Source organism: Erythrolamprus reginae, chromosome 1, assembly GCF_031021105.1.
Source record: "Erythrolamprus reginae isolate rEryReg1 chromosome 1, rEryReg1.hap1, whole genome shotgun sequence".
Lineage (NCBI taxonomy): Eukaryota > Metazoa > Chordata > Lepidosauria > Squamata > Dipsadidae > Erythrolamprus > Erythrolamprus reginae.
In genome coordinates, this window is record NC_091950.1 from 412,632,589 (window position 1) to 412,659,144 (window position 26,556).

Consider the following 26,556-nt stretch of genomic DNA (forward strand, 5'->3'; position numbering starts at 1 on the left):
CCCTCATCACCTCGAGGCTCGACTACTGTAATGCTCTCTACATGGGGCTACCTTTGAAAAATGTTCGGAAACTTCAGATCGTGCAGAATGCAGCTGCGAGAGCAATCATGGGCTTTCCCAAATATGCCCATGTTACACTAACACTCCGCAGTCTGCATTGGTTGCTGATCAGTTTCCGGTCACAATTCAAAGTGTTGGTTATGACCTATAAAGCCCTTCATGGCACCGGACCAGATTATCTCAGGGACTGCCTTCTGCTGCACGAATCCCAGCGACCAGTTAGGTCCCACAGAGTGGGTCTTCTCCGGGTCCCATCAACTAAACAATGCCGCTTGGCGGGACCCAGGGGAAGAGCCTTCTCTGTGGCGGCCCCAGCCCTCTGAAACCAACTCCCCCCAAAGATTAGAATTGCCCCCACCCTCCTTGCCTTTCGTAAGCTACTTAAAACCCACCTCTGCCGCCAGGCATGGGGGAATTGAGATTCCCTTTCCCCCTAAGCCTTTACAATTTTATGCATGGTATGTCTATATGTATGTTTGTTTTTTTATATTAATGGGTTTTTAATCATTTTTAGTATTGGATTATTATTGTACGCTGTTTTATGATTGTTGTTAGCCGCCCCGAGTCTTCGGAGAGGGGCGGCATATAAATCCAATAAATAAATTAAATAAATTAAATAAATTAAATAAATTAAATAAATTAAATAAATTAAATAAATTAAATAAATTAAATAAATTAAATAAATGAATGAATGAATGAATGAATGAATAAATAAATAAATAAATAAATAAGATGTAGGGTCTCCTGCACCAGCAGAGGGTTGGACTAGATGACCTGCAAGGTCCCTTCCAACTCTAATATGAGGCTAAACTCTAAAATGAGCCAGGGTGGCACAGCAGGTACAGTGCTGTACTGCAGGCCACTGAAGGTGACTGTAGATCTGTAGGTCAGCGGTTCAAATCTCATCACCGGCTCAAGGTTGACTCAGCTTTCCCTCCTTCCGAGGTGGGTAAAATGAGGACCCGGATTGTGGGGGCAATAGGCTGGCTCTGTTAAAATGTGCTATTGCTAACATGTTGTAAGCTGCCCTGAGTCTAAATAAAATAATAAACAAACAAACAATTTCTTAGCCTTGTGTTTGTAGAGCAGAGCACGCTAGCACTGAAACTTCTCAAATAGGCAGTTCAAAAGTACAAATCTACCTAAAAATAAAACTTCTTACTTGAAGTGGTTTCCCAGCTTCAGAAACAGAAAGGATTGATTGCCGTAGAAGCAAAGTTAGAGCAAAGTTGTCCCTAAGTCTTCTGTTGTGAGCTGCTCTGAGTCCTCGGAGAGGGCGGTGTACAAATCCAATCAATCAATCAATCAAACTAACAAACATAGGAGTGAACACCAGTACAGATCACGGGTTTTGTGTAAAACTGATGGATTGATTCCCTTCTACCAACAATTCAAAAGTTACTGGCTAAAAAAACAACAACAACCCTATGATATAAATTAGTGTTTCTCAACCTTTCCCAAGCTTTGCTGGCTGGAGAATTCTGTGAATTGAAGTCCACACATCTTAAAGTCGCCAAGGTTGAAAAATACTGATGTAAATAAAGCAAGATCTAAAGCTCACTTCTCAAAAATTAATAAGAAGGCAACTGGAAGGAAAATGAAATGACATAGAAACATAGAAACATAGAAGATTGACGGCAGAAAAGACCTCATGATCCATCTAGTCTGCCCTTATACTATTTTTTTGTATTTTATCTTAGGATGGCTCTATGTTTATCCCAGACATGTTTAAATTCAGTTACTGTGGATTTATCTACCACATCTGCTGGAAGTTTGTTCCAAGGATCTACTACTCTTTCAGTAAAATAATATTTTCTCATGTTGCTTTTGATCTTTCCCCCAACTAACTTCAGATTGTGTCCCCTTGTTCTTGTGTTCACTTTCCTATTAAAAACACTTCCCTCCTGAACCTTATTTAAACATTTACATTTATTTAAATGTAACATTTAAATGTTTATTTAAACATAAACATTTCCAAACCAACTTTGAACACTGAGGTCTAAAGCAGCTAATCAGATAAGTGGGGGATGATAGACTAGACTAGACTAGACTAGACTACAATACAACACAATACAATGCAATTTTATTGGCCAAGTGTGAATGGACAGACAAGGAATTCATCTTGGTGCATAACTGTACATATAAAGTGTACCTTGATGCTCTCAGTGTACATCAAAAAAGATAAGTTCAACAAGAATCAAAAGGTACAACATTTAATGATAGCCTGGGTACAAATAAGCAATGAAATCATATTAGAAACATAGAAACATAGAAGACTGACGGCAGAAAAAGACCTCATGGTTCATCTAGTCTGCCCTTATACTATTTCCTGTATTTTATCTTACAATGGATTTATGTTTATCCCAGGCATGTTTAAATTCAGTTATTGTGGATTTAACAACCACGTCTGCTGGAAGTTTGTTCCAAGGATCTACTACTCTTTCAGTAAAATAATATTTTCTCATGTTGCTTTTGATCTTTCCCCCAACTAACTTCAGATTGTGTCCTCTTGTTCTTGTGTTCACTTTCCTATTTAACCCTTTAACATATTTAAATCTTTCGATCATGTCCCCCCTTTTCCTTCTGTCCTCCAGACTATACAGATATTAAGAATTTATTAATAATTAGTAATTACTAATTAGTAACATATTAGTAATTGAAGAATCATTTACTGTGAAATTGGAGCAGGGGGATAGAATCAAGATCACATGAAGTGTTACTACCACTTTGTAATGCCTTGGTAAGGCCACACTTGGAATACTGCATTCAGATTTCATGGTCACAATGTAAAAAGAGGTTGAATAGAAAGAATTCAGAGAAGAACAAGGAAGATGATCAGGGGACTGAAGACTAGCACATACGAAGAACGGTTGCAGGAATTAGGCATGTTGTTCAGTTTAATGAAAAGAAGGACTAGGGGTGACATGATAGCAGTGTTACAATATTTGAGGGGCTGCCAGAAACAGGAGGGGTCAAGGCTATTCTCCAAAGCACCTGATGGCAGGGCAAGAAGCAATGGAGAGAAACTAACGGTAATCAAGGAGAGATGCAACCTAGAAGAAATGAGAAATTTCCTGACAGCAGTGGAACAACTTGCCTTCAGAGGTTTTGGGTGCTCCAACATTGGAATTTTTAAAGAAAAAAGCGGACAAGCATAGGATTTCCTGCCAGAGCCAGGGATTTGTTTGTTTGTTTGTTTGTTTAATCTATCCATCTATCTCTCTATCTCTCTATCTATCTTTTATTTATTTATTTATTTTATCTATCTATCTATCTATCTATCTATCTATCTATCTATCTATCTATCTATCTATCTATCTATCTATCTATTAGATTTGTAGGCCGCCCCTCTCCGTAGACTCGAGGCAGCTAACAAGAATAATAAAAACAGCATATAACAAATCTAATATTTAAAATAACTAAAATAACCCTTATTAAAAACCAAACAAACACACACACAAACATACCATGTATAAATTGTATAGGCCTAGGAGGAAAGGAATATCTCAATTCTCCCATGCCTGACGACAGAGGTGGGTTTTAAGGAGCTTACGAAAGGCGAGGAGGGTGGGGGCAATTCTGATATCTGGGGGGGAGCTGGTTCCAGAGGGCCGGGGCCGCCACAGAGAAGGCTTTTCCTCTGGCTCCCGCCAATCGACATTGTTTTCTCGATGGGACCCAGAGAAGGCCAACTCTGTGGGACCTAACTGGTCGCTGGGATTCATACGCAGAAGTCGGTCCCGGAGATATTCTGGTCCGATGCCATGAAGGGCTTTATAGGTCATAACCAACATTTTGAATTGTGACCGGAAACTGATCGGCAACCAATGCAGACTGCGGAGTGTTGGTGTAACATGGGCATATTTAGGAAAGCCCATGATTGCTCTCGCAGCTGCATTCTGCACAATCTGAAGTTTCCAAACACTTTTCAAAGGTAGCCCCATGTAGAGAGCGTTACAGTAGTCAAGCCTCGAGCTGATGAGGGCATGAGTGACTGTGAGCAGTGACTCCCGGTCCAGATAGGGCCGCAACTGGTGCACCAGACAGACCTGGGCAAATGCCCCCCTCGCCACAGCTAAAAGATGTTTGGACTAGCAGATCTCAAAGATCCCTTCCAAATCTATTATTCTTTTTTTTTAATATACATTTTTATTTACAAGAATAAATACAATAAATACAGTGACAATACAGGTGACATTACAAACATATAGAAAGAGAAATAAAAAAGCAAAAAAGCACAAAAAAAGAAAAAATATACAATAAACAGTAAAAGGCGGGTGGGGGTACGATTGATCTGTATTGAAAATATGAACTGTAAATATTCTCTGTAGCCCGTTACGCTATAAATAACTATCTAAATTATAGGTAGATAAGAAGAAGAGTGGTAAGAAGAAGAGTTGAGTATAGCAAGAAAAAAAGAGATTTTAAATAGATGCGCTAATTTTTTACATATCTCTATATCTCATTCATTGAAATAATTAAGACAAATCTGTTATTCTGTTAAATATTCTTTACACCTGCTATTTCCCCAAATTATTTCATTGCTCCAAGCCTTTGCAATTTCCTCAATGATTTCAGCTATCAAATATCAAAAGCAAAGGGAAAAAATATAGAAGTGTTGAATTGCTCAAACATCTCTTGAAGATAAGTTGTTTTAACTATTTGGAACACATCCCAACACAAACATGAATAGGTATATAAACACACAGAACAACAACAAAAATATTCAGGGAAGGATCTGATGGGATATAGGGAGATAATCCACTTTATTTACTTGCTTCCTTGCTCAATCTTGTTTTGTTAATCAAAATCTTAACAAAGGGTGTGTTTTTTTGCCAAGGATGGAATTTTGGGTAAAACTGTGTTATAAAATAAGCAGAAGCAGCTCTGAAGGTAAAAAAAGAAAGGAAAGAAATCAGTTTTACCATCTAAAGAACTTCTCTCTCCACTCCCCACCCAATTCCTTGGGTCTAAAATTAGCTAATTGTGCCACTATAGCACTTGATTTGCTCCAAGGGTGTATTTAACACATCACAAGCAGTATGAATAGAACTCGCTTAGGGGAAAATATATGCCCTTTTTCCAAGAGATAAGACCAGTTAGGGGATGGCAGGCTGATTGCAAAACACTTAAAATTTGGACCTATTAGTAGATGGTTTATTAGTGATATATTTTTACAGGTAGTTCTACTATTAACACCACAGTTGTATAGCTAAGCAAGGTACAGATAGACCTTGACTTACAATAGTTCATTCCATCTCTCTATCATCTATCATCTATATCTATGATATCTATAGTTGTCTGTCATCTGTTTGCCTATCTATCTATCTATCTATCTATCTATCTATCTATCTATCTATCTATCTATCATCAACAACAACACAAGAGCACATAATAGATATAAACTAAATGTAAATTGCTCCAAACTAGACTGCAGAAAATATGACTTCAGCAATAGAGTGATCAACGGCTGGAATTCACTACCTGACTCTGCTGTTTCTTCCCCTAACCCCAAAATCTTCAACCTTAAATTATCTACAATAGACCTCTCCCCTTTTCTAAGAGGTCTGTAAGGGGCGTGCATCAGCGCACCCTTGTGCCTACCGTCCCTTCCTACTGTCTTATCCTTTTTTATCACTACTTTCTACTTATGGTATGTTATGGTAATACAAACTACAATTCTATACTTATTCTAATTCTATCTATCTATCATTATCTACCTATACTAACTAACTAACTATCTATCTATCTATCTATCTATCTATCTATCTATCTATCTATCTATCTACTGTATCTATCTATCTATTATTATCTCTCTATACTATCTCTATATCTATCTACTGTATCTATCTATTATCATTATCTATCTATCTATCTATCATATTATCTATCTATACTATCATCTATCTATCTATCTATCTATCTATCATATTATCTATCTATACTATCATCTATCTATCTATCTATCTATCTATCTATCTATCATTATCTATCTTCTATACTATCTATCTTCTCTATCTACCTACCTACCTACCAATCATCTCTACCTACCTACCTACCTATCTATCATCTATCCATCTATCCATTTATCCATCTATCCATCTATCTATCTATCATCTATCTATCATCTATCTATCATCTATCTATCTATCATCTATCTATCTATCTATCTATCTATCATCTATCTATCATCTATCTATCATCTATCTATCTATCTATCTATCATCTATCTATCATCTATCTATCTATCTATCTATCATCTATCTATCATCTATCTATGATCTATCTATCTATCATCTATCTATCATCTATCTATCTATCTATCTATCATCTATCTATCTATCTATCTATCTATCTATCTATCTATCTATCATCTATCTATCATCTATCTATCTATCTATCATCTATCTATCATCTATCTATCTATCTATCTATCTATCTATCTATCTATCATCTCTACCTACCTATCTATCACAGGGATTTAAAACTGAAGGCATAAGGCTGGATCCATCCCATAGGTTACTTAGATCTAGCTCGCAGGGCCACCTTGGATACAGTGAAGGACCGGCCTGTGGTGCTTCTGCCAGTAATAACAGAGCTGGGGAGGGCCGAATGTTGGCAGAGGGTTGCAGGAGGCCATGGAAGCCGAAAACAGAGCTCGGGAACCCATTTCTTCTGGCAGAGCACTCAGCCTTCACAGGCGTCTCCAACACAAGAGACATCAAATTTACAACACCCCTGATAAAAGTGCCCTATGACCGTTCAGGAGGGAAGTCTTTTTAATAGGAAAGTTAACACAAGAACCGGGGAGGCACAATCTGAGGTTAGTTGGGGGAAAGATCAGAAGCAACGTGAGAAAATATTATTTTACTGAAAGAGGAGTAGACGCTTGGAACAAACTTCTAGCAGACGAGGTTGGTAAATCCACCGTAACTGAATTTAAACATGCCTGGAATAAACATAGATCCATGCTAAGATAAAATACAGGAAATAGTATAAGGGCAGACTAAATGGACCAGGAGGTATTTTTCTGCCGTCAATCTTCTATGTTTCTAAGTAGATTTCACTGCTGCTGCCAACCCACCGCTTTCGTTCTGCTCACAGAGAGCTGGACTGAGAGATGGATGAATAGATTTTGGTGGTTTCACCTACCTCGAGAACCGCAACATCCGGACAGAGGAGGTGTCTCACGCTCCGTAGCATGACGGGCTGACTATCGTTCCTGCTCCCAGGAACTCTCCCGGTGGCCCAGTTCCATAAACACTCCATTGTTCAAATCACAATCTCTCCCCCGAACTAAAGGATCTGACGGCCAGTCATTAGCCTGGCTTTAAAAATAGGCTTTTCCAGATTTAAAATGAAAAAGGAAGAAAGAAAGAAAGAAAGGAAGGAAGGAAGGAAGGAAGGAAGGAAGGAAGGAAGGAAGGAAGGAAGGATGAAAATGAACTGACCCAAGAAATCAAGCCACGGTTTGAACAGGGCAGAGTTTTCCCACCCCTGAAATCAGGAGCTGTTTGGAAAACATCGCCCTTGGAAAGACAAGCCGTTCTGGGATCTGTGGAGTCAGCAGATATTTTAAATTGTAGTCGACGGGCTATTTATGAAAAAAAGGGGGAGGGAGAGGGTCTCGGGGCTTTCCAACCTGTCTGGAAGATTTATTTTTGGATCTGGCTGAGCAGAAAGGGAACTGCCTTTTTAATTACATTTTTAATGAGGTTTTAGTTTTAGATAATGTTTTAGTTTTAGATAATGTTCGACTTCTTTTTTTATCTGCTTGTATCTATTTATATTGTATTTTTATTATTGTTGTAAGCTGCTCTGAGTCCTTCGGGATACAAACAAACAAACAAACAAACAAATAAACCAATAAATAAATAAGCAAATACATACATACATACATACATACATACATACATACATACATACATACATACATACATACATACATACATACACAGTGATACCTCGTCATACAAACTTTTCAAGATACAAACCTGGGGTTTAAGATTTTTTTGCCGCTTCTTCCAAACTATTTTCACCTTACAAACCCAAGCTGCTGCCACTGGGATGCCTTACCTCCGGACTTCTGTTGCCAGTGAAGTGCCCGTTTTGCGCTGCTGTTATTCCCCTGAGGCTCCCCTCCATGGGAAACCCCACCTCCGGACTTCTGTGTTTTTGTGATGCTGCAGGGGCATCCTAGCAGGGGAGTCTTCGGAGAGGGGCAGCATACAAATCCAAATAATAAATAAATAAATAAATAAATAAATCCCAGCAGTGCAAAAACGGGCGCTTCGCTGGCACTGGAAGTCCGGAGGTGGGTTTCCCAGCGAGGGGAGTCTCAGTGAAATCGCAGCATCACAAAAATACAGAAGTCCAGAGGTGGGGTTTCGAGGACTTCCGTGTTTTTGCGATGCTGCAATTTCGCTGAGGCTCCCCTCGCTGGGAAACCGCATCTCCGGACTTCCGTTGAAGCACCTGTTTTTACACTGCTGGGATTCCCCTGCTGGGATTTCCCTACAGCATCGCAAAAACACAGAAGTCCAGAGGTGGGATTTCCCATGGAGGGGAGCCTCAGGGGAATCCCAGCAGCACAAAAACGGGCGCTTCGGCTAGCAAAAGGGGTGAATTTTGGGCTTGCACACATTAATCACTTTTCCACTGATTCCTATGGGAAACATTGTTTCGCCTTACAAACTTTTCACCTTAAGAACGTCTTCCCGGAACCAATTAAGTTTGTAAGACAAGGTATCACTGTATATATAAACAAGACGGCATCCCAACATGGGGAAAATATAAGGGCAGAGCAAAGGAGCAAAGGGGACTAATGGTCTGTTTGGAATTTGTTATCTTCTGATATTGATCGGGTGGAAAGTGGCTCTGTTTGCATTTTCCCAGCTGTTTCTTTGATGGGGATGTCGTTATTATTCATTCAATCGAATCTGACTCTTGTGGCTTCTACGAGCCAACTCTCTCCATATCTTCCAATCTTTGCACTACGTCTTTGAGTTGCTCTGTTGCACAGGCCTTCATAGCTAGCAGGAGAATTCTGGGAGTTGAAGTCCACAAGTCTTAAAAGTTGCCAAGTTTGGGGAGCTCTGCTCTATCGCCTTCACTGGTGTCAACTTTGGTGGTGTCCGGCCACCATGTTCTTTTATGCTTTTAGCACCTTATTCTTCCAAGGTGGTATCCTTTTACCACCTTATTCTTCCAAATATAATTGCTTTCTTCAGTGAATTACACACACACACACACACACACTCCAAGACTAGGGAGGTATTAATACCACTTTATACTTATTTATTTATTTATTTTATTTATTTATTTATTAGATTTGTATGCCGCCCCTCTCCGAAGACTCAGGGCGGCTAACAACAATGAAGAAAACAATGTAACAAATCTAATATTAAAAACCATCTAAAAAACCCCAATTTAAAGAACCAATCATACATACAAGCATACCATGCATAAATTCTATAAGCCTAGGGGGAAGGGAAAATTTCAATTCCCCCATGCCTGACGACAGAGGTGGGTTTTAAGGAGCTTGCGAAAGGCAAGGAGGGTGGGGGCAACTCTGATATCTGGGGGGAGCTGGTTCCAGAGGGTCGGGGCCCCCTCGCCACAGTTGAAAGGTGTTTCTCTAATGTGAGCTGTGGATCGAGGAGGACGCCCAAGTTGCGGACCCTCTCTGAGGGGGTCAATAATTCCTCCCCCCCAGGGTTATGGATAGACAGATGGGATTGTCCCTGGGAGACAGAACCCACAGCCACTCCGTCTTATCCGGGTTGATTTTGAGTCTGTTGACACCCATCCAGGCCCCAACAGCCTCCAGGCACCGGCACAGCACTTCCACTGCTTCGTTGACTGGTTGGATGACAGGAGTGGCAGTCTTGTATCATGTCGGAATAAAACTGGGAAGATTTAAATCCCATCTCATCTTAGATGTCTCTAATCTCTCTCTCAAATGCAAGGAAGAGCCATGATCACTAGGTTCAGGCTCCAGACAGATGAGTTTTCTCTTCTCTTCTCTTTAAATAGCACAATACCAGTTCAGTAATACGCTGCATATGATCATCAGACTAGTTTTTTTCCAAATCTTTCATAACAAGCTTTACAAGGAAATTGGATTAATAATAATAATAATAATAATAATAATAATAATAATAATAATAAACCATTTTTGAACTACCCATCTCTCTCAAAGAGATACCATCTAGTGGAAGGGAGAAGGGAGAAATTGCTACAGGGCTGATGTTCTGTGGATGAAAAAAAGCCAGCTGTGTTATTTCAAATATAAGAGGAATGCGAAAACATAATAAATTTGAACTTGAAGAGATTGTAACGGTTCATTCCTGGATTGTTCACTGAGCCAGATGTCTATGGAGAATCTTTGAAAGAAAGCACCTTGGGTTACCCAGAGAGGAAGCTCTGCAGAAGAGGCTAGGATGACCTTATCTGCCTTAATACTAAGCAATTAAGGATCAAATTCTGCAACAGTGAAGTGAAGGTAGATGAATCTAGACCAAAGGTAGGCAAAGTTGGCTCTTCTATGACTTGTGGACCCCAACTCCTAAAATTCCTGAGCAAATCATCCTAGCTCAGGAATTCTGGGAGTTGAAGTCCACAAGTCATAGAAGAGCCAAGTCTCCAACCTTGGCAACTTTAAGACTTGTGGACTTCAACTCCCAGAATTCCCTCATCCAGCTTTGCTCAGAATTTCTCAGCTTTTCAGGCTGAGGAATTCTGGGAATTGAAGTCCACAAGTCATAGAAGAGCCAAGTTTGCCTACCCCTGGTCTAGACAGTCTAGATAGGCCTGACTTCAAGGAAGAATAACCAGTTCGGATATCTTCAGAAGCTGGAGATCATCTTAATGAGCCATGAACAGTAGATCAACCTGTGGTTGTGAAGATGGGATGATGAGAAGGATGAAGGTGGCTACATTCTTTGGTATCTGCAAGGACTTTCTTCAAGAAGGAAATGGTGGAAAGATAAAAGATCTAGAAACCTAGCATCTATTCCCCTTTTGTTGCAGAAATGAAGATCCTGAAAATTGTCCCAAGATGCAGACAGCAATCTCGAAGTTGCTCAAAAGGGAATTCAATGTAGGGTGTTAGTTAGTTAGTTAGTTAGTTAGTTAGTTAGTTACTTACTTACTTACTTACTTACTTACTTACTTACTTACTTACTTACTTACTTACTTACTTACTTACTTACTTACTTACTTACTTACTTACTTACTTACTTAGTTATTAGATTTGTATGCTGCCCCTCTCCGTAGACTCGGGGCAGATAATAACAATAATAAGACAATATAAACAAATCTAATATTTAAGTTTAAGTTAAATTTAAAAACCCTAATTTACGAAACCAATTATATATACAGACATACCAAGCATAAATTTTATAAGCCTAGGGGGAAGGGAATATCTCAATTCCCCCATGCCTGACAACAGAGGTGGGTTTTAAGGAGCTTACGAAAGGCAAGGAGGGTGGGGGCAACTCTGATCTCTGGGGGGAGTTGGTTCCAGAGGGTCGGTGCCGCCAGAGAAGGCTCTTCCCCTGGGTCCCGCCAGACAGCCATGACCCCATTCCTTTTTTGTATATAAAAAGTTCTTTTATTTATAGTACAATTTAAAACAAACAAATAGGGAAAACAAAAATATATGGACATTACGAGATATTCCAGTTAAAACATTTTCATCGAGTTAGTTCTCTTCCTAAGTATAAGTCTTTGTCTCTCTATATACAGTAATACCTCATGATATGAACTTAATTGGTGCAAGGAGGAGGTTCGTAAGATGAAAGGTTCGTAAGACGAAACATTGTTTCCCATAGGAAACAATGTAAAGTCAATTAATCCGTGCAACCAAAAAAAAAAATCCGCAAAAAAAACGGCTTTCGCCGACTGCTGGGAAGCCACACGGCTGTTTTAAAAGGTGACAGCCGGCCTGGGGGGCTTCCCAGCACCCCAGGCCGGCTGCGACCTTTTAAAACAGCCGCGCCGCTTCCCAGCTGTCTCCTGAAGCCGAACGCGGAAGTTCGGCTTTGCCGTTCGGCTTCAGGAGACAGATGGGAAGCGGCACGGCTCTTTTAAAAGGTCGCAGCTGGGCTGGGGGCCTTCCCAGCAACCTCCCGAACCGAACCCGGGGTTCAGAAAATTTTTGCCTCTTCTTACGAACTTTGTTCGAGTTACGAACCGGCGTTCGGGAGGCTTCTGGGAAGCCCTGCCGCCCGGCTGTCACCTTTTAAAACAGCCGAGCGGTTTCCCAGCAGTCTCCGAACGCCGGTTCGTAACTCGAAAAAAGTTCGTAAGAAGAGGCAAAATTTTTCTGAACCCCGGGTTCGTATCACGAGTTGTTCGTAAGACGAGGGGTTCGTATCTTGAGGTACCACTGTATATATCTTCATTTTATGCACAGTACTAGTTCCATTTTCCTTCTTTAATAATATGAGACTATACATCTCCAACTTGTCACTAAATTGTAATTCCAACATTCCTCTTAGATTCCCACCAACAATATAATAATATTATTAATATTAATAATATAATTTGTCCCAGATTTCAAAATACTCCAATTCATTTTTATCTTTTAGTTCCAGCCTGAGTCTGTCCATTTCCACACAGGACAATATTTTATACAGTATCTCTTCTTTTGTGAGGGTTGCTTTGTTTTTGCATTTTTGTGTGAATGCCAATCTAGCAGCAGACCATGTCCCTCTTCCTGTTGGAGGTCTGAGCTGCCTTTTATCAGAGCTCTTCCCCAAGAACAATCCCACGTACAACAAATCAGCCCAGAGTACTCAGTTGAGTTACAGAAGATTTACCACAAATTATGTCCGGTCAAAGCCATCGTTTGGAATTAGAGACTTTGGCCTGCCACAGTAGAATAGTATTATGAGAACTGGGAGGGGTGAACTTGTGGGTGTGGGGATGGGGGATGAAGCTCAACCTGGGTTATCGGGATGGCAACAGCATGACCAACATGTTTCTGATAATAAATCGAACTTTGGATGAGAGTATTGGACTGGGATCAGATTTATTTCTCATATGCTATTATCTTACTTTGGACATACTGTATTATATAAAGACCCAGTTCTCCGAAGAAGAATAGAATAGAATAGAATAGAATAGAATAGAATAGAATAGAATAGAGTATGATCCCACCAGTTCTTTGCCACTGGTAAATGGTAGTTCCGGCACAAGTTTCAGTGGATCATCTGTGCCACAGTATCATGTCTATGCTTGTAGTCAGTCTGTGCGATCTTTTTGCAGCAGCTGAGTATGTGATCGATTATTATTATTATTATTATTATTATTATTATTATTAGTCACAGAAAGAAAGGCAACAAGGTTTTGGAAAGCGGTGCCTTGGTAATGTATGACAGCAAGAAGGCAGAATGTGGTAGCTCATATATTTAATCTCTCTCTTCTCAGGACAACTGAAATTGTGGCTGGCCATTGTTCTGTGATCAGTAGGAGGGAGCTGCCGCTTGGAAGAGAACAAGAGTACAGAAAGTACAGAATTATTTAACAAGAGTATAGAAAGTACAGAGTACAGAAAGAGTACAGAGAAGAGCAACAAACATAATTAGGGGACTGGAGGCTAAAACATATGAAGAACAGTTGCAGGAACTTGGGATGTCTAGTTTAATGAAAAGAAGGACCAGGGGGGACATGATAGCGGTGTTCCGATATCTCAGGGGTTGCCACAAAGAAGAAGGAGTCAACCTATTCTCCAGAGCACCTGAGAGTACAAAGAAGCAATGGGTGGAAACTAAACAAGGAGAGAAACAACTTAGAACCAAAGGAGAAATTTCACAGTTAGAACAATTAACCAGAGGAACAGCTTGCCTCCAGAAGTTGTGAATGCTCCAACACTGGAAGCTTTTAAGGAGATGTTGGATAACCATTTGTCTGAAGTACTGTAGGATTTCCTGCCTAAGCAGGGGATCAGACTAGAAGACCTCCAAGGTCCCTTCCAACTCTGTTATTATTATAGAGCACATAAAAGAATTCATAGCTAATTTAAACAAATGCTCATCATGCACAATTGGCAGGCACTTGTGCCCACCACACATGCAATGCAGTTGGGTTTGTGTATGCCTGTCACTGGCACAGAATGCTCCACTCTCCACCGGTACACAAAGACAGAAAGGTGGAAGAACTGCACTGGACCACACCTGCCAGTCTAAACTAAACTAGCAAATTATTGACAGATATTTATTTATTTATTTATTTATTTATTTATTTATTTATTTATTTATTTAAACATGTGACACATACAGATAGAATTGTCGGCTATCAATAAAATTAACTGCCTTGGAAATGGCCCTAGGTTGGGCCGAGAGGCAAAAAAGGAGCTGTGATGTTCCTTCAATATACCAGGGTGATTCGACACAAAATGTAACCCTTCCCTGGTACAGAGCTGAAGGGATTGGATACTGTAGCCTAGAGGATAATTCTCTGCCTTACAAGGCAAAGGTTGCAGGTTCAAGTCCCAGTGGGTATGGCTAGCTGATGAGGCCAAAATAAGGCCGAAATAGATCTATCCTAGTCTCCCTTAATTTTCAAATTCAGCTTAAACATGTGACACATACAGATAGAATTGTCGGCTATCAATAAAATTAACTGCCTTGGAAATGGCCCTGGGTTGGGCCGAGAGGCAAAAAAGGAGCTGTGATGTTCCTTCAATATACCAGGGTGATTCGACACAAAATGTAACCCTTCCCTGGTACAGAGCTGAAGGGATTGGATACTGTAGCCTAGAGGATAATTCTCTGCCTTACAAGGCAAAGGTTGCAGGTTCAAGTCCCAGTGGGTATGGCTAGCTGATGAGGCCAAAATAAGGCCGAAATAGATCTATCCTAGTCTCCCTTAATTTTCAAATTCAGCTTAAACATGTGACATATATATAGCCAACCTCTATATGGAATATTTCGAAAATAATGCTTTAGAGCAAGCCAAATACAAACCCAAACTTTGGCTGAGATATGTTGATGATACCTTTGTAATTTGGCCACATGGTAAAGAAAAACTAGACAATTTCCTCACACATCTCAACAGCCTACACCCCAAAATACAGTTTACCATGGAAACAGAAATCAATGATCAACTTCCCTTTCTAGATGTACTGGTCTATAAAAAACCCAATGGCAGCCTAGGACATACTATCTACCAAAAGAAAACCCATACCAACCGTTATCTAAATGCACACTCACACCACCACCCCGCACAAATCACCTCAGTGGCCAAAACTCTCATCACCAGAACCAAACGCTTAGCTGACCATGAGCACTTAAAAACTGAATTGAACAAACTCAAAGATGTACTAATTTCTAATGGATTCAAAGAGAAAACAATAACAAACCTAATCAATAAAGAGACACCCCCCAAAAAACAAGATCAAGAACAGGACAATGGCACCACCATCCTTCCTTACATCAAAGGCACCACGGATAAAATTAGTAAAATTCTGCACAAACATAACATCAAAACCTCATTTTGCACTAACCAAAAAATATCTAATATCCTAAGGAGCCCCAAAGATAAAATCCAATTGGAATACCAAGGAATCTATGAAATCCCTTGCAAAACATGTGCAGCCACATACATTGGACAAACTAACCGAAGAGTGAGCCAACGCATAGCAGAACATGTGAATGCAGTCAAAAAACAAGAAAAGACCTCCTCCCTTGTCCAGCACATTAAAAAAACAAGGCACGAAATTGACTTTGAAAAAACTAAATTACTCCACAAAACAGAGAATTTATATAGAAGAATTTCTCTAGAAGCTATAGAAATTGAGAGGAGACCCCTTTGTATAAATAAAAGAGATGATACCTCCCGCCTGCCAGAGATTTGGAAACCAGCCTTAAACAAAATAAACACTTCATAATAATCAGCATGTCAATCCTTCTAATAATTATGATTTTAGAATTTTATATTTGGAAATCAGCCTTAAACAAAACACTTCATAAAAATCTCCATGTCATTCCTTCTAATAACTATGATTACACCAACCAATCAGATCACTGAAACATAATCACCCAATCTATTTGCTACATTCAAAACAAATCTCCACCCCCACACTACATACTAGGAAGAAATGTCAGTTGCTAACATTCCATTTACAACAACACAAAGATTGGAACTTCAGCCTGAAGATGGTGAATGTGATTTCGCCGAAAACTGGCAGCCAGCTACAGATATCAAAACACCTTGAGTTGCTGTGGGTGAGATGGGCAGCTACATCCATTTGGTTAATGAATACATGATGAATAAACTCCGAATTGATTTAACTGTTCTTCATAAGATCATACACCATAATGTCTCATTATGGTGGGGCTCATTTATCTCAGCATCTACTACTGTCGTACTATCGCAGCACCATTGAGAGTGTCTTGACATATGGCATTCTAGCTTGGTATGGGAGCAGCTCTGTACTGAACAAAAAAAGCTCTACAGAGAATTATTAAAACTGCCCAGAACATCATTGGGCTCCAGCTACACGGCCTGGATGACATCTTCACATCTCGCTGTTCTAGGATGGTGCATACCATTCTCAAAGACTCTTCTCATCCTGCTTACAATCTTTTTGAACTGTTGCCTTCTGGCAGAAGATACAGAACAACTGGAACTCGGACCACACGTTTCCTGGTCTCTGGGTGTCACACGACTTTCGTTGCCAATGACAATTCGTTGTATTGACAACAATTTAAAAAATTATTATTATTATTGTTGTTGTTGTTGTTGTTGTTGTTATTATTATTATTATTATTATTATTATTATTATTATTATTAATGTCCTTCCTGTTAGTGACTACTTCACCTTCCTCAACAACAAAACAAGAGCACGTAATAGATACAAACTAAATGTAAATCGCTCCAAACTTGACTGCAGAAAATATGACTTCAGCAACAGAGTGATCAACGCCTGGAACTCACTACCTGGCTCTGTTGTTTCTTCCGCTAACCCCAAAATTTTCAACCTTAAATTATCTACTGTTGACCTCTCCCCTTTTCTAAGAGGTCTGTAAGGGGCGTGCGTAAGCTCTTGCTTTATTGATTGATTGATTGATTGATTGATTGATTGATTGGTTGGATTTGTATGCCGCCCCACTCCGTGGACTTGGGGCGGCTAACAACAGTGGTAAAAACAGCATCTGACAATCCAATACTAAAACAGCTAAAAAACCTTGTTATAAAACCAATCATACATACAAACATACCATGCATAAATTGTAGAAGCCTAGGGGGAAAGAATGTCTCAGTTCCCCCATGCCTGACGGCAGAGGTGGGTTTTAAGGAGCTTACGAAAGGCAAGGAGGGTGGAGGCTATTCTAATCCCTGGGGGGAGTTGGTTCCAGAGGGCCGGGGCTGCCACAGAGAAGGCTCTTCCCCTGGGTCCCGCCAAACGACATTGTTTAGTTGATGGGATCCGGAGAAGGCCCACTCTGTGGGACCTAACTGGTCGCTGGGATTCGTGCGGCAGAAGGCGGTCCCGGAGATAATCTGGTCCGGTGCCATGAAGGGCCTTATTATTGTGCCTACCGTCCCTGTCCTTCGGTCCTATTATCCTTTTTATCACTTCCTTATACATTGTTATATTAATACAAACTATAACTCTATACTGTACTTGTTTGACAAATACAATCAATCAATCAATCAAAGATTATTATGGCATACCAAAGGGGTAACTTGTTTTGTTTTTCAGAGACCATGAATAAAAACAATATGGTGGTTAGGACAGTGATGGGCTGCCAAAAATTTTACTGCCGCACTGTGAGCATGGCTTATTGTGTGTATGTAGCTTTATGGTCATGTGACCGGGCAGAGTGGCTTGCCGGCCATGTGACCAGGTGGGAGTGGCTTGACAATCATGTGACGGGGATGACTTAAAGGTCATGTGACTGGGTGGGAGTGGCTTACTGCCCAAGGTAAGTTTTCAAATAGGTGCTTGGAGTCTTTTTCAGTTGATTAAGTCACATTATTTGAATAGCCATAAAAAGGACAAATGATAGACAGCATTATTTATTGAGCAGCACAGTAACATTTTAAGGTTTTGTACTGAACCCACGAGGTTCAGTATGATAACAGATTAGGCAAGTAGCTCAATTTTCTTTAATTGCCATAAACGTTCAGTTCTAGATAATGATTAAAATGATTAAAGCATTGATGGGTTAAAACATACTATGTTTTGGTTATGACCTATAAAGCCCTTCATGGCACCGGACCAGATTATCTCAGGGACCGCCTTCTGCTGCAGGAATCCCAGCGACCAGTTAGGTCCCACAGAGTGGGCCTTCTCCGGGTCCCGTCAACTAAACAATGTTGTTTGGCGGGACCCAGGGGAAGAGCCTTCCCTGTGGCGGCCCCAGCCCTTTGGAATCAACTCCCCCCAGAGATTAGAATTGCCCCCACCCTCCTTGCCTTTTTTAAAATCCACCTCTGCCGACAGGCATGGGGGAACTGAGATATTCTTTCCCCCTAGGCCTTACAATTTACGCATGGTATGTTTGTATGTATGTTTGGTTTTATAATAAGGTTTTTTTTAGTTGTTTAGCATTGGATTGTTACATGCTGTTTTTTATCACTGTTGTTAGCTGCCCCGAGTCTGCGGAGAGGGGCGGCATACAAATCCAATAAATAATAATAATAATAATAATAATAATAATAATAATAATAATGTAATTATTTCCTATTTTAAAAGTAATTAAGGATCATACTAAGGTACTAATGAAGGAGGGACAATAAACTATTTTCAATAAATAGTGCATAAACTTATTCCCCCTACTGCGTGTCCCCTGTCCATCCATCCCCCCACCATGGGGGCAGCGGCCTATTACTGGGTTAGGAAGAATTTCCTGGTCTTAGGAACTGTTAATGGTCAAATACATTGTCTCACGAAGTAGTATGTTCATTCACCAGAAATCTTCAGAGCCTGGATCTGCACTAAAGAGAAGTTAAACTAGATGACCTCTGAGGTTGTTTCTAATGAAAATTAGTCTCCATATGGTTTGTTGCCAATTAGCACATCTGTTAAGTGACTCTGCAGAAGATTCACACACAAGTTCCTTATCTGGCGCTTAAGATGTTGCGCAAAGCTAATATTCCATGTTTTATTCAGCAAACCACAATGAACAAACCATGGTTCACCTTCCTAGGTAAACTAAATATAAATTTCACTGCCTAAAAAGAAACAGATTCTTTTAAAGATTTAAAACAGCAATCCTGAGAAAGGAGGGCAAATGATCCTGCTATATAGAGGGCTGGTGAGACCACATTTGGAATAATACCGTGTTCAGTTCTGGAGACCTCACCTACAAAAAGATATTGACAAAATTGAACGGGTCCAAAGACGGGCTACAAGAATGGTGGAGGGTCTTAAGCATAAAACGTATCAGGAAAGACTTCATGAACTCAATCTGTATAGTCTGGAGGACAGAAGGAAAAGGGGGGACATGATCGAAACATTTAAATATGTTAAAGGGTTAAATAAGGTCCAGGAGGGAAGTGTTTTTAATAGGAAAGTGAACACAATAACAAGGGGACACTCTGAAGTTAGTTGGGGGAAAGATCAAAAGCAACATGAGAAAATATTATTTTACTGAAAGAGTAGTAGATCCTTGAAACAAACTTCCAGCAGACGTAGTAGATAAATCCACAGTAACTGAATTTAAACATGCCTGGGATAAACATATATTCATCCTAAGATAAAATACAGAAAATAGTATAAGGGCAGACTAGATGGACCATGAGGTCTTTTTCTGCCGTCAGACTTCTATGTTTCTATGTTTCTTAGTGTGTTGAAGCTGGCAAAAAAAAAAAAATGTTATTGTGCAAGGTAATCACCCTTGAGACACCAGAAGTGTGTCTAAAAAAAATCATGCAAGTCATTAAGTGAATCTGGTTTCCCCTACTGACTTTTGTTTATTGAAAGCCTCTGGAAAGATCGCTTGCATCGGCAGGCCTGAAGGACTAGAAACTTGACTATTTTCCACCAAACATAAAAATCAGACATTCACAAGTTAAATTCCCCAGCCATCAGCCACTTTTTCTGTGCAATTGTTAAAATAAACACAGGATTAGATCGTAACAGTTCGGAAAGTGGAAAGTGGAACAGGGAAATTGGTTAGATGCGATAACATCTCATGCATTTTGCTGATGATGTATGTCTTTACTTGAAAACCCAGGCAGAAGTCAACAAAATTGTGCAAAAGCTGTCAAACCTCATCCCACAAAAGGAAGGGCTGACATGAAATACAATGCAGGTTGATGAATAATATATCTTTCCTGCTGCGCTTTTCCAAATAAAGCGAGACCTGGGATAAGCAATTGGGGAAAAAATACCTTGGAATGAAGTATTGTGTGCGTTCCAACACATTTTTCCAATGCCTTTCTCATGCCAGTACTTTTCAAATCACTCAGAGAAAACACACACGCACACACACACACACACACAGAAACACACCGCAAAGTTTCCTCTTTAGAAAGAAGTTTATGGTGCAAAGCCTTGTTGGAGGGAACATTACACTTTAACAGCAGCCAGAAAATCGTGTCGAGTTTTAGTGACGTTTAAAAGCTGTTAGAGGATGAGGAATAAACTGTATGAGCCCTGTGCAATGGAAACTGTGGAGGTGGAGGTTATCCAGCTAATATTCCAGAGATATGAGCAGCACTTCAAATAACCAGCCCACATACATTAAATGTATAAATATTATTTACATTAGGCAAGTATCATAGTCGGTAAGCATCCTAGTTGTTCACAAATACAGCAATCAATACTTCTCAATACATATACAACGCAAGCCTCAATCAATACAGATGCAGACTAATATTAGAATACATAGTTCTTACTACACATAGTATTCCTTACAATAGAATAGTCATATAGACAAACCAGGAGAGAGAGAGAGAGAAAGAAAGAGAGAGAGAGAAAGATAAAGAAAGAGAGAGAGATAAAGAAAGAGAGACAGAGAAAGAGAGAGACAAAGAGAGACACAGAGAAAGAGAGAGACAGAGAGAGACAGAGACAGGCAGACACAGAGAGAGAGAGAGGGAGAGAGTTAAAGAAAGAGAGACAGAGAGACAGAGACAGGCAGACAGAGAGAGAGAGAGAAAGAGAGAGAGAGAAAGAAAGAAAGAAAGAAAGAACGAGAGACACAGAGAGAGAGAGAGAGACAGAGAGAGACACACACACAGAGAGAGACAGAGACAGGCAGACAGAGAGAGAGAGAGAGAAAGAGAAAAAGAAAGAGAGAGAGAGAGAGATAAAAAAGAGAGACAGAGAGAGAAAGAGAGAGACACACAGAGACACACAGAGAGAAAAAGACAGGCAGACAGAGAGAGACAGACAGAGAGAGAGAGAGAAAGACAGAGAGAAAGACAGACAGAGAGAGAAAGAAAGACAGACAGACAGACAGAGAAAGAGAGAGACAGACAGAGAGAAAGAGTCAGGCAGACAGAGAGAGAGAGACAGACAGAGACAGACAGACAGACAGACAGAGAGAGAAAGAGAGAGACAGAGAGAGACACACAGATAGAAAGAGACAGGCAGACAGAGAGAGAAAGACAGACAGAGAGAGACAGAGAGAGAGAGTAAGATAAAGAAAGAGAGAGAGAGAGAGAAAGAGGGAGACAGAGACAGACAGACAGGCAGACAGACAGAGAGAGACAGAGAGAGAGATAGGAGTAGTGTGCTAATTCCTTTAACCATACATGGCTGGCTTAGGTTATATATTGGAAAACCTAACTAGTTATACACACAGTACTAACAAAAGCAAATTTACTTTCGGGACAACGAACTCTGAAGATTATGTATTGAGGAAGAACATATGTCACACAAAACAGACTGCCTCCCCCAAAAAAACCCTCCCCACAAAAAGCATAAGAAATCAAGGCATTATACATTGAATAATTTTCTGCACAGATAGAAAACATTACTGTTAGTCCCTCATCTTATAACCACTATTGGTTATAAATCAAGGACTTATATACAAGAACTTTAATTTGTTGGCAATTGTACAGCAATTGCCAACAAATTAAAGTTCTTAAAGAGAGAGTTCTACTAAATATAAAAATAGGGAGGTCACCTATACACATGAACCACAACAATTAGAGAAAATTAAAGAAAACCAGGAACTGCGGGCCAGATCCAGATCCGACCTCCAGGTTGCTTAGATCTGGCCCGCAGAGCCGGTCTGGAGACAGCGAAGAACCGGCCTGTGGTGTCTCTGCCAGCAAAAACTGAGCAAAGGGTTGCAGGAGGCCATCCCAGCCAAAAGCAGAAACCAGAACCCCCTTTTTGCCGGCAAAGCACTCGGCCCATCACAGGCACCCCAACACAAGTGACACCAAGATGGCCATGACACCCACCCACCCACCCCCAAGGTCAAACACAACCCTGATGCGGCCCTCCATGAAATCGAGCCATACTGCCTTACCTGGATGACGTCTTTCCGCAGGTTAACAAGGTACAGCCAGTCGCTGAGCCTGGGGTAGCTGTTCAGCTCAACCGTCCGGTCATTTAAGGGGACGCTGAGCTTGCACTGCAACTGGATGCTGATATAACGGACCAGTTTCACCTGCGGGAAGAGGAGAAAAAGGTTAAAACGGGCTCCAAGACGTGAGTCAGAAACAGCAAACTAGAAAATTTAAAAGAAAATTTTAGAAAGAAAATTGGACGAACGTGTAGCAAAATCTATATAACGGTTCTAACTGTAAATATATATTATTTTCTTTTTAAATGTTTTTGTTTTGTTTTATGTGTTGGGTGTGTGTGTGTGTGTGTGTGTATATATATATATATATAAAATTTATTTTTAATTAAAAAAGAAAAAAGAAACAGCAAACTGGGAAGGAATTGGCATGGATTTCATCTCATTCACAGACTGAAACCAGGCAGCCTCTCGGTGTTTGTTTGTTTATTTGTTAGATTTGTATGCCGCCCCTCTCCGAAGACTCGGGGCGGCTAACAACAGCAATAAAACAGCATATAATAATAATACAATACTAACAGTTAAAAACCCTTGTTATAAAATCAAACATACATACAGACATACCATGCATAAAATTGTAAAGGCCCAGGGGGAAAGAGTATCTCAGTTCCCCCATGCCTGGCGGCAGAGGTGGGTTTTAAGCAGCTTACGAAAGGTTAACAACAATTAAAAAGACAATGTAAACAAATCTAATATTAAAATTAATCTAAAAAACCCCTATTTAAAGAACCAATCATACATACCAACATACCATGTATAAATTCTATAAGCCTAGGGGGGAAGGGAAAATTTCAATTCCCCCATGCCTGACGACAGAGGTGGGTTTTAAGGAGCTGGCGAAAGGCAAGGAGGGTGGGGGAAACTCTGATATCTGGGGGGGGAGTTGGTTCCAGAGAGTCGGGACCGCCACAGAGAAGGCTCTTCCCCTGGGTCCCGCCAGACAACATTGTTTAGTTGACGGGACCTGGAGAAGGCCAACTCTGTGGGACCTAACTGGTCGCTGGGATTCGTGCGGCAGAAGGTGGTCTCAGAGATATACTGGTCCGGTGCCATGAAGGGCTTTATAGGTCATAACGAACACTTTGAATTGTGACCGGAAACTGATTGGCAACCAATGCAGACTGCGGAGTGTTGGTGTAACATGGGCATATTTAGGAAAGCCCATGATAGCTCTCGCAGCTGCATTCTGCACGTATTGCTCATTCTGTGAATGGTTAGGGATGCATCAAGGTATTTTATTCACTGTCCCTTTGCTTGATGATCAATGCTTATCCTCAGTATTCCATATGTGTAAAATGGGAATAATTGGATTTTTATAACTTGGGTGTGTGTGGCATATAAGCGGTGTTACATTCCTTCTTGTCAAGACAAAAACATGATTTAGTCAATTATCTTTGTTAAAGTTTTTTATTTATTAAACAATTAAAAACATTACAAACAACAATACAGCACAATACAAACTAGTAAATTAGTCAATTATCTTGATTTCATTCTCCTTCAAAGGTTTTTTTTGGGGGGGGGGTGTTTCACTTCTATTCTACTAGTTTTTCTCATCATTCCTTTCACCCATTTCCTCCCATGTTTACTGTATGACTGTAACTTGTTGCTTATATCCTAAGATTTTTATTAATGTTGCTTCTTCATTGCTTATTTGACCCCTATGACAATCATTAAGTGTCGTACCACATGATTCTTGACAAATGTATATTTTATTTTATGTACACTGAGAGCATATGCACCAAGACAAATTCCTTGTGTGTCCAATCACACTTGGCCAATAAAAATTCTATTCTATTCTATTCTATTCACCCTCCCATCCCCATTTTCCTGCTTTTAAGAAAACACAATTTACTAACTAGGTCCTCTTGACTGCAAACGATTTCAATTCTACAAGGTGACCACTTGGACTTAGGAGATGCAAATAAGGATTTTTTTTCTGATATCAGGAAGGAAAACCAAGCAAGGAAATGTTCTCAGTTCAGTAAAATTAATAAAAGTATTATAACTATGTTTGTTTGTTTGTGTGTGGGCGTATGTTTATGCATAGAAACATGCCCTAAAATATGTATGTATACATACACACAAAGTAACAGTTTAACAAGTAATTTGCTTAAGTTCAGAAGCTCTGCTATATAACAATTGTGATATAAGTTGTAGTGGTTTCTTTTCAATGCTATAAGGTATTTCTCAACTTTTATTATTATTATCATTCCCTTTGAAGACCTTACAAAAGGGAATAATTCTCTAATAATAATATATTAGAGAATTATTCCCTTTCTTAAGGTCTTAAAAAATCACTTCTGCTGGCAGGCTTGGGGCCGTTGAGCATTGCCTTGTTTGTTTGTTTGTTTGTTTGTTTGTTTGTTTGTATTTATTTATTCATTCATTCATTCATTCATTCATTCATTTATTTAGATTTGTATGCCGCCCCTCTCCGAAGACTCGGGGCGGCTTATGCTCCAGTCGAAGCTATGAATGATTGTGAATGAGTGTTACTCTGTTTTTAGTATTGGGGGAGGGGGTAAACCTGGTTTTATATTGTTTTTTAGGTTTTATATTGGGTTTCTATAGATTTCACTATGTAAGCCGCCCTGTGTCCACAGGAGAAGGGCGGGCTATAAATCCAGTTAAATAAATATTAAAATAAATAAAATAAAATAAAATAAAATAAAATAAAATAAAATAAAATAAAATAAAATAAAATAAAATAAAATAAAATAAAATAAAATAAAATAAAATAAAATAATAAAATAAAATAATAAAATAAAATAAATAAATAAAATAAATAAAATAAATAAAATAAAATAATAAATAAAAATACAATAAATAAAATAAATAAGAAAATAAAATAAAATAAAATAAAATAATAAAATAAATAAGAAAATAAAATAAAATAAAATAAACATATGACCACAATTGAACGTAAAATTTATTTTGAGAACAATATTATCAGTGGAAGTTGTTTCCATAAGTGGTGGAAGGTACATCACTGGACTTTTCCAAAAAGAGATTGGACAGCCATTTGTCTGAAATGGTATAGGTTTCCCTGCTTGGGGGTTGGACTAGAAGACCTCTAAGATCCCTTCCAACTCTGTTTTTTTTTTTTTTCCTATTCTAGAGACTGAGCGAGAAAGAGTAAACTCTTGCTAAAGTATGTTGCCCTGTTTAATGGTCACAGATACCATTTTGACTTTTGGGAGCAGCCCTGTAGACACACCTCTCTAACCTGGTTTTTTAAAATCAAATTTTCCCAAATCAATGCCTTTGTGTACAGGTTGACAGCCCAAATCTTTGCAGCGCACAAAAAACATAAAAGAAAATAAAGGTAATGAAGGAAGGAGGGAGAGAGAGAGAGAGGGAAAGGATAGATAAAGAAATGGTTTCTGATCTTGACAGCAATTATAGTAAGTAACATTTATATTTTTCCTTCTCTCTCTCAAATCTTTATTTCCTTCTTTGCATAAACTTTCTGATCTTTAAACTCATGAAGTTTGTTTTCCCAACTCATAACTTTTTCTCGTGGCTTTTTACACTATGTCAGCTTAGGAAAAAAACAGTTTCATAGTCATATCTAAAATCAAATACTCTTCCCCTGGGGCAATTGAAAAAAAAATTCTGAAATGACACGCTACAAATATCTTCTTTGTTTGATAAATAACATGCTCAACCTTTCCTCTGCCTGTGGCCATAAAGTTTTTCCTGTGCTGTTTTTCCAGTAATTTCAGCAATGAAAGCACATGGCCATCTAGGCCAAAATAAATGTGTCAGGCCTTTAAATATTTATAGGGCCAATTTTATTTTGAAGAAAAAAGTTTCAGTTACCGTAAAGGAAATTTGTAAAAAAAATATATGGAGAGACCTCAGTTTTATCTATTTTTCATGAACTAATTGTTTTTTCCCTCCTCTTAGTTTTCTACATAGGGTGCCTCTTTCCCTACCCCTCCCAAATCAATTAGAGGAAAACAACCTATAGACTATTTGGGTTAAATTTCTATCATCT

The 26,556-nt window shown here is 39.4% G+C and overlaps 1 protein-coding gene across 1 annotated transcript in view; it reads right to left on the reverse strand.

Moving 5' to 3' along the window:
- KSR1 (kinase suppressor of ras 1) overlaps positions 1-26,556 on the reverse strand; it is a 234,103-nt gene that overhangs the window by 114,876 nt on the left and 92,671 nt on the right. The window contains exon 2 of the mRNA XM_070735303.1: positions 22,503-22,643. Within this exon, the coding sequence (XP_070591404.1) occupies positions 22,503-22,643 (141 nt within the window). The remainder of the gene's footprint in view (positions 1-22,502; positions 22,644-26,556) is intronic.